We start from the raw sequence: 17,133 nt of genomic DNA, 5'->3' as shown, positions 1-17,133 counted from the left end.
TTTTCGTCATCAAAATTGTTTTCTCTTTATATCTCGTATATAACTTTCGAAAGTGATATTGAGCTAAACAACATAAATCACAAAGTTGAATTGGCGCAACTAGCTCTTGCTTTTCTAATAAAACTGCTTTTCTAATTTGTTCTATTAGCTACTGCGCAATTAATAAAATGAAATTGCATTCTCTTTTTGAAAATAAACTTCGAAAAATAAAATTGAATTATCTATAAACTTTTTCAAATTTTCATGTTTTTTTGCTTCCTCTGAAATGTTTCCTATCTACTCCGAAATGTATTCTTTCTCTCAATCCTTCAATTATTCAAACAATAACATGCATTGCACACTTATTGTCCCGTAGACAAGAAACATGCTTCAGTTCCTCACAAGGATAAGATGGTAAACGAAAAGATCATATAATAAATATATTATTTATTTAATTTCTATATTATTATTATTATTATATTATAATCAGTTGCAATATATTTAATCTATATTTACAAAGAAATGATCGAAACTGTCTCTCGTCGATTTTGAAGGGCTTTGGACGTATTTTAGAACAGTTAAAAATAAGAGACAATATCTTTTATATATGCTTTTTCGTACATTTTAGACATTGAAACAACTCTTCTCGAAGTTATATTTTTTAATTTCAATCAAATATTAATTGAAATTGTACAATATATGAAAAAATTTTTCTAGAAAAAATATATTTCACGTATTTCGTAATATGTATTTAGATATTTTGAAAATATATTTCTTAATATACCTTCCGCTGCATTATTATTGCAATTGAGATCGAACCATTGAGTACTATTGTTTTAACCTTCAAACATGTGAAAAAACATATATAAAAATATAGGTTTCTTTTATTTTTATGCTGTTTTATGATATATTCAAAGCCCATCTCAAAATCGATAAGGGACAGTTCCGACTATTTCCCTGCTCAATAACCGATAATATGTAACATAATGTAATCAGGATCTGACTTGAGTGAGACATGACAGCGTCTTTATCTGTGTCTTTGTGTATGATATTGCATGTACATGTGTGATTCTGTCGAATATATCTCTGTAAATGTACTTACATCGAATCAAAGGCACAATTGGTATTTTTGAACAAACAGCAAGTAATTGACCTACGTATTTCTCTGTATCGTGTATTTTAATCTCTCTCGTCACTTCTAATCGCGACTGTATAATCTTTTAGATTTAACAAAAATCATCAATTCTAAGATGTTCAAATTGTCTCCAGGACTTTGGAAGAATGAGCGAATGGAACTATGTCGGCGAGAAGTGACATCGCAATTTTATCGTCAGTGTCATAGTTGTCTTCTTTATACGACCGCTATTCTAGAAATCAAGATAACGTGCGTCGTTTCGGCGTAGGCCGGATCGTTTTTAGATGTATTTTTCGCCAGCGATTAATATCGAGTGAGTTTACTGCTCGAAAATCTAGATTGGCACTTAATTCGTTTCTATATTCGGCGAAATTGGATGTAAACTTTAAGGACCCGTGTAGTTTTACAACAAAACGACGCATGGCTTTATTTTATTGACCGTCGTGGCGATGTCAGATGCGTTGCGCGTCTAGTCTGGATGCTGGTTCGGCTTAAACTTCAACTTTGTAGGGTGAACCTGGAATGTGATCGTCGCCCCATTTGACGATCACGATGTACTCGCCCCGTTCGCGCACTAGGTAACTCACGTTGTAGTTGTTGCGGCCCGCGTGCTTCACGTAGACTTCGTCGCACGGCCCTTTGGGCCCGTATACGCCCACATAAAGAATATTGTTACCTGCAATTACGGTATTGATCAGCGATTTAGATTTACAACAATATCGAAATATTATAGACAGTACAATGTAATCGGCAGACTATCTTAGTTGCTCAGTTGCAAGGAAGATTTTTAACCCTAGCTCGACACATTCCGGTCCAGAATAGACCGTTGAATGTTTTTTTATTTTCTTTTTCTTATAATAAGTTCAATTTAAACTTAAATCATTTTCTTGACCTGATATTATCACACACATCCTATTTAGATTCTGTATTTCTAATTCCTATATATATACATTACAAGCTTAAAAATATTAGGTAATTAGGCTGAAAATGACAATGCGACAAAGTCGAGTAGTCTCACGGACCGGAGTGTGGCGAATTAAAGACTCGAAAATAAGTGTGACTAGCTAGGATTTAAAGGATTGTGATATAGCAATCACATACCGGCATCCCCCGCGTTCACGGTGAATTGATTTTGCTTTCCTAGGTAAGCTTTCTTGAGACCCATGCCTTTACTCGTCACCTTGCCCGCGTCAGACTTGAACAATGGCAATACTGGTCCAGTTTGCTTGCTTTTCGATATCTTTTGCACGGTCTCGACGACGATTGAACTTGTCTCTTGTGCACCTCTCTCCGCCAAATCCGCGCCTGGAATAGACAGTATTTACTTTCTCCAATGCCGTTTTTTGTTAAAATAACTTATAAATTATTGTAATTATTAGATTAATGTTAGAATAATTTATAAATTATGTATATACATTAAGGTTCCTGAGCTCTTTCCCGACATCTCGTGAGATGTGACGTCAGAAGCGAAAAATGTTGAGAATTGACACGTTGAGAATTCTTGCATGGCATTTCCAAATAAAAAGGTATTTGCATAAAATAACACTTCAGATCACTTTCGGCACACTTCGAAAATACTCCGTGTTTAGGTTAGGTCTACCCCTTTCCTTTGACAGTTAATAAACAGCCATAAAATGAATAATGTAATACGAATCCTTGTCATATGCTCCTGCGCATAAGCCCGCATCATATCACATTTCTTTTACGGATATGTTGAGATATTTAATAACTGTCAAGGGAAAGGGATTTCAACTCGGAGTAATTTTGAAATGTGCTAAAGTGATCTGTAGTGTTATTTTAAGTAAATATCTTTTTATTTGGAAATACCATGCAAGAATTTTCAACGTGTCATTTCTCGCTTCTGACGTCACATTCCAACATGGCCGCGACGAGTACCCAGAAACCGTAAATATGTTATAAAGAATACCCACCTGTACAAGAAACCTTGTATGGTGAACCCACGATGTGGTAACCGTTGTACTTGATGCTGATATAGTAATCGCCTGGTACCAAAGGTGTGTATCTGACCTTGTAGCCCTCTTCGACCTCGGTACAATCCATGGCGACCTTGCTGGGTCCATCTACAGTGACTCCCAACGCTCCGCTACCGGCGTTGCACGTGTCGATGATGAAGTCTGTCTTCTGACCGGTCTTGATCTCCTTCAGGCCGTTGCCGTAGGCGTGCAACGCTGCCGGGTCGGCGTCCACTTTCCCAACTTTGACGCGATACGGACTGCCTGGTATGTGCACCCCGTTGAATTTGATGTGGATCAGGTGGATGCCGTTGTCCGTCGGCATGAACCTCACCGAATATGTGTCTCCATCGATATTCTGAATGAAGCAATCGTCCTGGATGCCGCTCGGAGACACGATCTAAAAGAATAACGGATAGATTGACATACGACTCGGCAAATCAGCTCTTATTCTCTCAGAAATCTCTCAGCTAAAGCATCTGGTATCATATTGCCTTAAAAAGTATAAAGATAGAAATATTATTAAATTTTAAGTTTCTGGGGGGATTATTTTGTCATTATAAAAAAGAGGTGTAATTTTATACTAGGTCCTTTTTTACTTTTTTTCTTCTTAATATCTAAGAAGTATATTTTCCTTTCTCAAGTTGCGCTTTCTTTCTTTTTTATAGGTATTCAAGAAGTATATTTTTGGCAATTATGCATGTTAGTTACGACCTCATAAATTTCAACGACCTTGACATATATTGTCAAGAACCTCGTTTTGCCTTGTAAACAGGGGATGGGGTGAGATGGATCTCGTTTCACGTGAAAAATTAGAAACACATGTGGAATCTTTTCATATTAAAAATAATCGCTATATTTTGAATAAAATAACGAACGACGGCTTTTGAAAACCTTTTGAAAGTTACTCAGAGTCGTGTCCTTGACAATATAGGTATGTATGTCATTATGTCAAGGTCATTGAAATCGGTGAAGTCATAACTAACATGCATAATTACCATATTTTCTTTTCTTTTTTTCTGTAAGTTTTATGCTGTTCATAAATGTAAAGTTTCCTCTCGATATTGCATAATTTCAAACTGAGAATTTTACGATACTTGGCGTCTGAAGGATAAATACTACATAGTATCATACAACTTAAGTGTTTTTCAAGTGGAATCGTCGAGCCGTAAAGAACCGAGCTTGAAGGAAATAAAACATCGCGACTGTCAAGCGAGCGCGACCACTAAGAGGAGCCGTTACGAGGATGACGGAGATGCTACCACTTTGTGTCGAAATCCTCCATGACTCATCCAGCTATGTGCATATGGCGAACAGTAAAAATACGTTCGCGGTCCCACCTACGCGGTCTGTTGCAACGACGGCGTTTCACACGCGCGCGAGTTATTTACAGCGCTCCTCCTCTCTTTCGCAAAGAGATGTGTCGCGGTGTGAGTTGGACTCGCGAGAATGTTACAGCCCCTCCGCGAGTCTTTGCGCTACCGACAAGGGAAAGGGCAGCTTTATACCTTCGCGTCCAGTTCACCCTTGGCGCCGTTCTTGCGCACCAGGAAGGTGCACGGCTTGTCGGGCTGCACTCCGCTCTCGGGGAATTGCGCGACCTCGAGCTTGTGCGCGTCGCCCATCGCCGGCGAGATGTAGACCTTATGCGGCGAGTCCGGGATGTGCTGATCGTTGAACTTGATTCCCACCCTGTATTCGCCTGGAAAGAGTGGAAAGTAAGCACGACGATACGTAAATAAGTGAATTAAATAATGTAGACCTGCTCATTGCTTGTATGGAGGTTTTTTTTTAAATAATAAAATTGTGGTATTCCTCTAACGTTTATATATATATATATATATATATATATATATATATATATATATATATATATGATCTTTATGAAAAAAGAATCGATTTTTTTTTTCATAAAGATCATTTCATTTAAATAAAAATTATAACTTTTAAATGAAATAATAATCTTTGGGACAAAATAGTTTACAGGATATAATATAATGTAAAAAAAAACTGAGATATGTATACCTATTAGGATATATGTTGTAGATTGTTATTTCACAATTAATATTTACATGGCTCGAAATATTTACAGGATAGCTACATCGCGCGTTTTCTGCTTAACGGATCAGTAGGAAAATTCGCGAGGATATCCGCCCAAGGATCGAACTAACCATCGCCTTCCTGAGATTCCTGCGGCTCGTTTCCGGTCAGGACGATCTGCGTAGTGGCTGTGAAGGTAGCCATCGACCCTTATACGACACGGGTTTCGCCGGAAGTGAAAGTCCAACGTTAAAGAAACGGGGGGAGCTTTTTGAGCGAGATTAACAAGAAGGAAATCGGGGGAAGTAGCTAGGAAGGATCCGGATCGAGAAGGGGGAAACGGAAAGCGTGAGAGGACTGAGGAAAAAGAAAAGGAGCAAAGAGGAAGTAAAAGGGTGGAGAGAAGAGAGGAAAGAGACGGAACGATCGCAGCTGTAACCGAAGGTTGGTCGCGTACCACTACTTTTCCTCGGGTCGATCCTGATCTCGATTCGTCGGCGAGCTTTCTCCCCCCCTCGTTCACTTCACCGCATCCCCGCGTTTCTGTTTTGCTCGCGCCCCCATGCCCTCGTCGATCATCCCCACCGTGTCCGCAGTCCGCTCCCACGGGGCCCAAATATAACCATCGCGTGCTAATCCGCGTCCAGCCGCGAGTAGCCAACTGCGGGGCCAAAATATGGATCCACCTTAACAAATATAGACGGCGATATTTCGGGAACCGGAGAGAAAGAGAGAGAGAGAGAGAGAGGGGGGGCGAGAGAGCTGGACGATCAACAGGGCGGAAAAGAGGGGTGGACGGATGGGTGACGACGGATCAACGAGCAGTCGAGCCGAATTCATTAACACTTTGTGAATAATCGACGTTGAGCTACGTTCGCGGCTACGGTGCGCACGTAAACTCAATCGTGCGTGAATATGTGACAGATCGTCAATGGGAGCTGTTTCAATGCTTACTTAAAGGAATTTAAATTTTTGAAAACTTGCAAACGCAGAGTCCATTGCATTAATCTACTCTATCAAGTCACTTATAGTATACTGTGCTTATGGTACATAAAAGAATAAATTATATTTGAAACAATATAAAAGAAGATATTTCTTTTCCTTCAATTATTATATGTACTATCAGTTATTTTTAAGGAAAAAAAATAGTTAAAGAGAATATCGAGTCTCATAGAAAATTTCAGAGATAGATTTAGTAGACTCTCGGTAGCATGCTGTTTTCATCGAGATCATAAAATTGTCGAATGTGGAGTGACGTTTCGCTTTATCTAGGAGGCATTCAAGTATTTAACTGCGCGATCAAATTCGCGCGTATTAAGCCCAATAGGTATGCGTCCACACGTCACGGGTGATTTAGCACGCGCGGATATCGCCGGTGATCCATAAAATTTGTGCGGATAATTTTGGAACGCTCGTGAGTCACTCGGGCGACAGTACGCAATGGATTATGCGCGACGAGTAATCCATCGCGGCACAAAGTACGCCGCTAAACAGTCCGTCGTTTAACAGGATTGATTTAGCAAACAAATCTTAGGGACTGGCATTAGTATCTTCTCGAGGCGCAAATCGTCTTTGCATCAGTCAAACAAGAATTATATGGCGCAAGCAGAATCGATGTTGGCAAATGTCCATCTTGCTAGTATATTGTAAACTTTATGGACACCTGAAATGACGGATTGGTAATTTCTACAATGTTGCAGTTCAGAATTAGCTCTCGAATACGTGTTAACTCTTACGCGCGTGCGATAACTTTAGTTGCGCTTTTCGTAGAATTTTGCGATGGCCAAAACATCCGCGTCGAGACCATAAACAAGGAACACACTCATGACTTACCGGGTTCGTTAACGACGTAGATGACGTAACAACTGCCGTCCTTGCGATCCTTGAAATCTATCTGCGCCTTGCTGGGTCCCTCGACAGAGACGGCGAGAGTGCCCGCGCCCGCCTCCCTGGTCCAGATGTTGAACTCGCAGGGCTCACCTTGCTCTCCCCTCTCCAGGCCGGATCCACCCGCGTGAACCCTATGGGCACCGCCGTCCCTGAGCGGGCCCACCGTGAACTGGAAGGGCGAGCCGGGGATGTGCATGGACTTGTAACGTACAGACACCGTGTGCACGCCCAGCTCCTTAGGCACGAACGCCACCGCGTAGATGCCGTCCTCGGCCTCCTTGATCTCGGCGTCCTCGGTGACGCCGCCGGGTGACGTGACGGTGGCGGCGAGGTCGAAGGACGTAATACTGGGTATCTTGAAGGTCAGCTTGCACTGGCTACCGACCTCGGTGATCGGCACGGCCTCCCGTTGCCTCTGGATCTTCTCCCTCTGTCGGTTGCTGCCTTCTCCGCTGACCTTGACGGTGAACGGCGAGCCCTCGACGTGGTGGTCCGCGAACTTGAGATTCATGATGTAGTAGCCGGGCTCGGTGGGCTTGTAGGAGATGTTCAGGGTGCCGTCCTCGTTGTCCTTGCACTGGATCTCGGCCTTGCTCGGGCCCTCCATCGAGAGGGAGAGACCACCGAAGCCGGCGTTCCTCGTGTCGATCGAAAAGTTGTTCTCCACGTGAGTCTTTCCCTCCTTCAGACCGGGACCGGAGACTTTGACCTTCTTCGCGTCACCGACCTCGCGGTCCTTCACGTCGATCTTGAAGGGGGAATTCGGTATGTGCTTGCCCATCCTCTTCACACCCACGGTGTGCTCGCCCGCTTCGCGCGGCGTAAACGACACGCACATGTTGCCGCTGCCCGGCATCTTCTTCAGGAAACACGGTTCCTCCAGGCCGCTGGGTGCCGTAATGGACGCATTTAGGGACTTTATGTCGGCGTCGGATACCTTACCCGGCAGCTGCACTTCGCTAGAAGAACCTACGGAGATCTGATTCCTCTTGCGGCCCTCGCCTAGAAATGACGACGTTTAATATTCTTCATTACAAAAAGAACGAGATACTTGGAGTAACATGTATTAAAAATTGAGAATATTGTCGAAACACAATAATTTTTTATCTGACAGCCTGATCCGACAATTTGGTATTGATAAAACATACTTCGGAATAAATCGCAATGCAAAAATAATCCTGATGCACTCACCCGTGATTTTGGCGACAAAAGGACTGCCCTTGATATGCTTGTCGCCAAACTTAACGGTAATCTTGTATTCTCCGGGCGCGGTGGGTAGGTAGGACACCGACACCGTGCCATCCTTGTTGTCGTGGCAGCTTATTTCGGCCTTGCTGGGTCCTTCGACCGCCAGCGAGAGACCACCCGCGCCGGCGCCTTTCGTCGAGATAGTGAAGTTTCCAGGCTCGCCGCAAACGCCGTAGACCAAACCTGGCCCATACGCTGTTACGTATCCACTCGCCAAGGAATCGACATGGAATTTAAAGGGAGACCCTAGCAACAAAATCGTATATTAATATAAAACACAGAATACTTTTCACGTAGATAATTATATAGTTTTATTGTAAAAAGTTTATATTTATATAATTACTCGCGGAATTATAATTTCAAATCAAGTATCGATGTATATAACACGAGTTATTGTAATAAATAATGTATTAAAACATATTTTTTCTATTTGAGAGAGAAAGAGAGAGGGAAAGACGAGGTAATTGGGAAATATTATACTTAATGATGGTCGCGTGAAGTAAATTAATTTGTCGGACGAAGAGATTTATTATTAGCACAAATTGGCGCTCGCGAGATCCATTACACGGGGAATGAAATTTCATATAGCCTCTGTGTTTCAGGATCGTATACGGATCGTACACGCGCATCGTACATTAGCGCGGTTTATTCTTAGATGCTATGTGAATCTTCGTATGATCGATCGCGCCTCTCACGGATTGCGTAATCGCCGTTAATTTGCCAGATGAATGGATTTAACTTACCCTGGACGTGTTCGCCGTTGAATTTCACATAAATCTCATGGAGGCCCTCCTCCCTCGGCTCGTACTTGATGGATACCGTGCCATCGTGATTGTCCTCGATAACCGGCTTGTCCACGTTTCCGCTAGGCATCTTCACTTCGGCTGAAAACGAGTAGAGTGGCGTTTATCAGACACGCCCCCAAGGACATCTGCGCGATATAGTTCCCTCGAGTGCGCCGCGATTGGTTGGCACTGGCGTATAAAATTGTAGCTTTCGCACCCAAACAAGATTTCATATCAAAAATAACTGCTTAATGTTTGTGTTTGTCATGCTCACCGTTTTCATATTCAAAGATATACATAAATAATATTCCTCAGAAATAGAAAGTCATATTTCTTGCCTCTCTCTCTCTCTCTCTCTCTCTCTCTCTCTCTCTCTCTCTCTCTCTCTCTCTCTCTCTCTCTCTCTCTCTCTCTAACATATCCCTAATAATTAGGTTGAATCCGGTTGGTATTTACACTTTAAAACGTATGTCTAAACAAATTTGCAAAATCTTGAAATAAGATGGAAATAATAAGCTGAAATATTTTTCGGTCAGAGATGCGTATTAGAAAAAAGTTGCGTAACGAAACGTTGTGCAGATTTTTCACTAAGTATTTAATTTTTAATAAGTGTTCACAAATTCGTGGTAGACAATACAAATTAATTTTTCAGTTTATACAATTACGAAATCTGATGAATTATAAACTGTTTTAAATATCGCTTGCTGTTTGAAATTAGTTAAGGATGAATTGAAAGGTCTCTTAAAGGCAAAACCTTTTTTCGTGTCGACGTAGAAGATACTCTGGAAGATGAGCGGCGCGAAATCGAGTCCAGGTCCTAGAACCTCCTGCTGGACCGTGCTTTTAGCGTAGCAGACCGGTCCGCGCTCGGCGTGATTGTGTTCGCTGACGAACACGCTCTTCAACCAAGCTCTATAGAAGGTCGATACCTCCTGCCACGTGGCTGGTATTTCCGTTAGCTCCTCGCCCCAAATCATCTCCAACGGAGTACACTTCAAGATCTCCGTCGACGTTGACGCACTTGACAAACTATTATCGTGACTCGCGATCGTATAGGATCGCACCGATTCTATTCCGAGTTCACCGCAAAGATTCAGATATTCAGAATAATCGCGATTTGTCAAACGAGAGAAAAATTATATATTTATATTGCCAGGAGAATTAATAACATTTTTTATTTCTGTGATTATTAGCGAGACAAGTGTATATTCATTTTGCGCGGGGTAGCTTATTTTAATTAAAAACGGTTTTACTTTTTTTTATTTCTCCTCGCAGACAGATCCTATCTTTATTTTACGCAGAAAGAATCAAGTTTAACAAAAAATCTTACATCACTTCTAAATATCGGCTGAGATGATTCGATATAAGTGAAAGAATTTAGTTACAGCGCGCCGTGTCACGTGCGGGAAGGCGACACCCCAGAGATATAAGATATCCCCCGAATAGATTGACGTTGATAAATCTTCTCCGAGTATCGGAACGCCCACGCTAAAAAAAAATTCGAGAATCTCCGGGTTCCGCGGGATAACCGACTTAAGGGGAGACCGACTGACCCACCCACCGACCCACCCACTGACGGACACACCGACCGACCGACCGAAACGGTAACAATGTCTCCCGGCGTTCTCCAGGTGATCTCGTTCGCGAGGTCTCCAGCCTGATGGCGCCTGTCAGTCGACCTCACGTAGGCGCATCTCCGGCACGACTGGCGGTCGCGGTGGTTGCACAAGCACCAAAGTCGGTCGGCGGCGAGGACGATGAGCTGGCCGTCGATCTGGCTGGGTGATCTTTTTTTCCAGCGTTAACTACCGTGTCGCCTGCCACCTTGCCAGTCTACCTCGTCTATCAGACATCCTCGTCCCTTTCTTTCTCTCCCTCTTCAACGATCTCTCTCTCTCTCTCTCTCTCTCTCTCTCTTTCTCTCTCTGATTTCGTCTCTCTTTACGAAGAGATCTATCCCTTCTATTGGCCGCGCCACACGAGGATCACACGTACGCAGGAATATTACCAACAGCGACGAACACACACATATCCGTGCACGCATACACAATCGGGATGAGAACCTATGGAAGTATACGCACGCGCTAATCCGAGAGGATTCCACGGCTGGGTGGGAGGAAGCGGATGGTCGACGTCGCGGCGCCTGCACCTGGTGCGCGAAAATTTATGACACAGGTATATCGATGTGTGAAGATGCATTTTATATGCATGCATATACATATAACGTTGCGCGCCATGCATGTGTAGTAAAGCGCGGTTCGCCGAATCGTGGATGGATCGGTTACATAGGCTGCGTTCTGCGTTACGTGATGGGATCAACGCTGGACGGGGTCCGCGCTGATCGGGGTAAATTGGGAACGCGACGACGACGCGACCATCATTAAGCGCGGTGCATGTGATGACGTTATTGCCAGGTGCTCGGCATATTGCTTTTGATTGCTAAAGAAGAAGGATCGAGGTTGTCTTTGGAACGTGATACTTCTCGCGTGACGAGGACCAAATTAATAAATTACTATTATTATAACCCGACGAGAAACGTCTTACTCTTGAAAATGTCTTCTCTCTTCAAATCAAAGTTTTTGAGAAACTTGGCAAATATATCTTTTGATGCATCACGAATCACAAGAATAAGAAAAGATTTCTTTAACTCGTTAAAAGATTAGCAGTTACACTTTATATCTCGTTTTAACCCTTTGTTGCGCAAGTTTTTCTGTTGAACATATTTTGTTAAATTTTCGTATATGTGGGTTTTTGGGGATTTGCAATTCTAATTGCAAATCTGAAATCAAAATTTAATAAATTAAAATGGCGGATTTAATATGGCAGCCAAATTGAAAGAAAATTAACTTTGACTTATTTACGTATAAAATTTTTTATATACGCAAGAGTTTTTTAGGCTTCGGATTTTTAATTTAAAATAAAAATTTGCAAGTGCCAAATTCCGATTGTAATAAAGTTTTATTTTAGAAGTGATAGATAAATTTAGAAATTATCAGTGATAGAGTCAAAAAATAATTACACTACCGCTCAAAAGTTTATATATGTTATTCATGTACATACACATACAAATCTAAGGAACATAACGATATCAAATGTTACATAAACCAATTATGAAATATGTAAAACCATAGAAGAATTGCGAAGAAATAGGTATTCCCCATATAGGGACGCAAAGGATGCAACAAAAGGTTAACAATGCAATAATAATATAATGACCTATTTTTGGTCCAAATAAACTTGAAGTAAAAAAGAAAAAAGTCGTAAAAAAATATTCTGTAAAGTATTCTTAAAATAATTCTGCATATCTTCCCCCGATTCTTTTGCATTCTTTCGTTCTCATCTCTTTACGGGGGGTTACGTAAATTGTTATCACACGAAAGAATTCCATTTTGATGGTCCAACAAAATTATTTTCAGATCTGTATCTAATAGCGAAATTTTTGGATACTTCAGCAAAACCGTTCTTTCCGCGTAGAATTCTCAAAATAGACAAGACAGCACAATTTTGGCGCGTAACATCCTGGCTACGCTTCCGTGATCGCTATTTCATTTACTATGAAGAAAGTCATTAAGCCAGCGAATCGGTTTCGCGCGCGTCGCGGCATTTAACACGCGCCACAGCCGTTATGATGAAGAGAAGCGGGTGTCGGCCGGGGTTTGACTAATTGCGAACAACAAGCGTGATGCGTTGAAACGTCCATCGTGCACAACATTATTCGCGCGCGTGCATCGTCGCGCGTCAAAAGTTGCCGGAGCTATCCAGCGTAATCCGCCAGAAAATCACTGATCTGATTCAAAGTGATCTTTCATTCGAATGACTTCCGCGTCCCTATTTCCCGTATCCCTGAACTCGGGTAATATTAACGTCACGAAATAAAAGTAATATTATTTAGCTAGCTGGAAGCGGAAGAATATTTGCACGAGATTTCCGCGGACTTCCAGCAATGCAACAAGATACTGATCTCTTGGCAAGTGGTACCATGCGAACCACCGTCCGGAATCGAATCGCGCCACGGGTTCGTCGACCGGAAAATCGCTCCAGTTGATCTTCGCATGCCGGCGCATGAGGGAACCTGGACCGGTGGATGATGAAGAAGCAGGCCGTGGACGTGGAAGGGATCGGGGTCTTTTTCTGGACCCCGCGCTATCGTCCTCCTCGGCCGCTCGGAGAATCTCGAGGCTCGGCTTTGGACCAACCGCAACCGCGCGACTACGGTGCATCCGGAGCCACTTAATCACCCAATATTAATATCGCGGACAGTGCGTCGCGTTTACCCGACATATATATACATCGTCCTTCCACGCCGGCCTGTGTGTGTCCAGGCTCGCCATATTTTTGGCAAGAAGGTATAGTGGATAAAGCGCGAATACGATGAATCCGTCATGTCTGTCATTTGACGCTTTCCGAACGCGCATTGGTCAACCGCGAAACATTACGTATAACTGAATCGCATTTACGCGTCGCCGCACGTTTATTTATCAAAGTAAGTTCGTCCATCAAGATAGGAGACTCTTTCGCTTATCTTATAACGTTGCTCAGTAATAGAAGCTTACCATTGTTCCCTCTATTCCTTTGACATTTAGCTATTTACTTGAATATTTATTTAATTAAATACTATTAGCTCTTATTAATTAATTTATTAGTGATTAATTAAAGTCCGATTAATAATTAGTATTTTTTTCAAAATAATTATCTATATATTTTTATTTATCTAATAACGACAATTGGAGCATATTACGCTGAAGTTCTTAATTTGGTTTTCGAAGTGTTACACGAGACAGCATTGTCGATCATTAATCAACTCAATTCATCAACTCATCAAGTACAGCAAGTACAAGTAGTCAAATGCGGCATCGGTGCGCACGCATGATTAATGACGGATATATCCTTCGTCGTAATGTTAAGTATAAAGCGTTTAGGAATAATATCTATATATATGCATTAATTGCCGCAAAAAGGAAGAGGAGGGGAAAGAAAGTTTCATCCCCATACGAAAATTTAAGAGCGCGTAAATCCGGTGTAGTAAACGCGCCGAATCCGTCTCTATGCGAGAATTCGGCAGAAGAATTCGCATCGTAAGGTCTCTCGACAGAGCAACGCGTGGCACGTTGCGCAGGCGCAGTAAAGTCCAAGATTTATTTCCGCGCGGCGAATGGGTTCCAGCCGAGATGTGTGTTTAACTATTGCTAGTTAAACTAATAATAGAAAATAGACTAAATAAACTAACTGCTGTAAAAATATTATTTATACAGTTCGATCAACATTGGAAACAAGTTTGTTGTTCTATGTGCAATCAGTCGTATATTTAAAAGGACATAGTTTAGATAACTCGATTCTTCAAAAGGCAATTTTGGAGCGCGTTAAAAGATACTCATTTTAAAAAAATTATCAATAAAAAATCTTTAATATGTTTAATCGGTTATAAATTATAATGAGATTTCTTCTCAGAATTTCCTCGCATAATTATAAATGTTGACTAAGCAGAAAAGGGAATATCAAAGAGAATACGCGATCTGTACTGTTTCAATGAATAAGAGAATCGTGCGTCATTCAAAGTAGTGCGAGCTAATAATAAATCAGACAGTCTTGCAAATTCTGTCTCTCATCGATTGATAGCATTTTAACTAGGTTTAATTAACTAAAAAATGTGTACTCTTACTGTAGTCATGTTCTTAAATAATATTCATAACCTTTAGGCGTAGTAGTATGAGGCAATGTTAAATCATACAGCGCGTTACGTTATTTCTTCCTAAGGCCTGAGCAGAATGGCTGACTTGTAATTTTAAGACACTATTTTATGCTTTAAATCTTTGTTTTTAACAATGCACAATAACTGCCTTGTGTCTCAAGTCTTACAAATGTTGACACTTCGTACACTCGTTTAAGACTCGAGGCATAAAACAGTATTGTGCGTTAAGGCCTGAGCATAATGGCTGACTTAAACGAGTGTACGAAGCGTCAACATTTGTAAGACTTGAGATACAAGGCAGTTATTGTCCCTTGCTAAAAACAAAGATTTAAAGTATAAAACATTGTCTTAAAATTATAAGTTAGCCATTCTGCTCGGATCCTTACTGTGCATTGAAATTAGATTTACAAAATAATCTCCGTTTTCATGTGTGAGTGAAAAAAACATTATTAATACTTCACACTTATTCTCTTATAAGAGAAAGCAATTTTTATATTTCTCGGTGTCCAACCAATCGTAGCGCATGTATTCAAAACTTATATCATTATATAGCAACTAGTACCTTTTAGGCAAATTTCGAAATAACGAGTAAAGCAACGTTTGAAAAATATAGACGAAGATTTTAAGAATTCTCGAAATACCAGCGAAAAATATGTTACTTACAAGTAACTGTGCCACCGCTCGCGAGAGGTAGTGGGATGGAGTTCAATCGGATAACGTTGAAATTCTTTTTCGATAGCTCCTGCTGGCTGCTACGCTTTGTGGTGACGGTGGAACTCTCTTGTAGGGTTGTGCTGCGCTGCTCGACAACGTGCTGATTTTGCCTCTGCTGTGTTTTGCGAGCCCGTTGAGTTTTGTGAGTGCTATGTTCCCGATACTCCTCGGATGCCTGGAAATTGTCGTTGAAATTGAGAAACCAGTTAACAACATTGATGTCTATAATAGATGTTCTTTTGCAGTCCATTCGTAGACCAAACACTTTATTATAGACTACAGATATACTGCAAAGTGTGTTATTTTTACACGCATAAATGTTTAAAAATTACACGTTAGTAGAAGGTCGAACTTCTACTAACATAAGAAAAACAAAAATCGCGGCGACGATCGTCAATAAACAGCAACTAGTTTAGCTCAAATGTTATCTGGTAAACTCGATATATTGGTGGCGATCGTGGCGCAGAAAGATGTGCGCTGGTCTAACGAGCCGAAGATCCGAGTTCAAATCCGATCAAAAATCGTCGGTTCTTATTTGATCGCCACCTCTCGGAAAGGTTAATGGCAATCCACTGAGAGTGTATCTACAAGAAACCAGAAGGAAGGCCTCGGGCTTAATAAAGGCCGAACTTCGTTCGGCCATGGCTCGATTTTGAGCTGTAGTTAGCCGTTGAAGAAGAAGAGAAATTCGATTAATTTCTCGAAAAAAGAAAAAGGTAACTTCTCTATAATGATGACTAAAAGATATTGAGTCAATCTGACAACGTTTAGAGAAACGTGATTACAAAATTAAACTGAAGAGAACAGTCATGTACCATTTCGCAAAATTCACAATAGTTGTTGATGAGCGAATGAGCGCACACTGCAAATCCAAGTGTGTTATTTTTGCGTATAAACGTTTAAAATGACACATTTGACTGAAGTTTTTTTTTTACATAGTTCTTGCGTATTAAAATACGTCATTTAACACGTTTATTCGTATTAAATTACAAGTTAATACATTTAATCGTATATTAAATGACGTGATTTAAAACGGAAAGAAATGTGTAAGAAGAGGTTCAGCTGAAATAACACACTTGGACTTGCAGTGTAATTATAAATTTTTGAAGGAACAGTTTACTGTACAAATAATTGACATTACATTGCACTCCAAGTACGTGAACGTGATTGCGTCGAAATAAAATATATCAGATCGAGGTTTGCTTCTTATTTTTATTTCTGCTTATAAAAATGCAGATTCAGAGATTGTGATTGTTAATAAAAATAAGTTTACGACGTGATGACGTGTCTCTAGCGACAATGGATCGCGATACCGCATGATCGATAAGATATTTCGGTGCTGGAACAACGCCAAGCATTAGAAAAAGCATTTTTTTTTTGCTTTTTTAACGGCTAATAAAATTCTTGCGAAATCTTCGCAGGAAAGAGGAGTGCAGGAATTTTCGAAATCGGGAGATGGTGTGCGTTACATCTCATTACGATAAAATCTACGTATTTCGATGCTGGTCGCAAGCCAAAGTGCGATGCGTGTAAAGAATTTATTATGTAACCGCGTTAGAATTATTGCAAAATTCGAATCATCACGAAAAGCCTGTATCTATAATGACTTCGCATTAAAATAATTTGCAATTACTTATATTCTACTGTATAAACCACAGGTTACATTGTAAGTTCGAGTAT

The 17,133-nt window shown here is 41.0% G+C and overlaps 1 protein-coding gene across 11 annotated transcripts in view; it reads right to left on the bottom strand.

Annotated features, from left to right (window-relative positions):
- Positions 1-411: 411 nt before the first annotated feature.
- Cher (filamin A protein cher) overlaps positions 412-17,133 on the bottom strand; it is a 59,155-nt gene continuing 42,433 nt past the window's right edge. For 10 of the 11 annotated variants that reach the window (XM_077426544.1, XM_077426547.1, XM_077426546.1 and 7 more), the window contains 8 exons: positions 15,403-15,628; positions 9,009-9,149; positions 8,209-8,511; positions 6,961-8,019; positions 4,596-4,789; positions 3,046-3,487; positions 2,216-2,419; positions 412-1,790 (listed from right to left, as the gene is read on the bottom strand). In XM_077426544.1, coding sequence (XP_077282670.1) covers positions 1,606-1,790; positions 2,216-2,419; positions 3,046-3,487; positions 4,596-4,789; positions 6,961-8,019; positions 8,209-8,511; positions 9,009-9,149; positions 15,403-15,628 — 2,754 coding nt within the window. In that variant the 3' untranslated portion in view covers positions 412-1,605. Of the gene's footprint in view, positions 1,791-2,215; positions 2,420-3,045; positions 3,488-4,595; positions 4,790-6,960; positions 8,020-8,208; positions 8,512-9,008; positions 9,150-9,804; positions 10,744-15,402; positions 15,629-17,133 lie in introns of those variants that run through there. The other variant, XM_077426548.1, reaches the window with a different exon arrangement.

Source organism: Temnothorax americanus, unplaced genomic scaffold, assembly GCF_048541705.1.
Source record: "Temnothorax americanus isolate GAGA-0224 unplaced genomic scaffold, ASM4854170v1 Scaffold115, whole genome shotgun sequence".
Taxonomy (NCBI): domain Eukaryota; kingdom Metazoa; phylum Arthropoda; class Insecta; order Hymenoptera; family Formicidae; genus Temnothorax; species Temnothorax americanus.
Note: the sequence above shows the minus strand (reverse complement) of the source record. Positions and strands in the feature narration are given on the sequence as shown.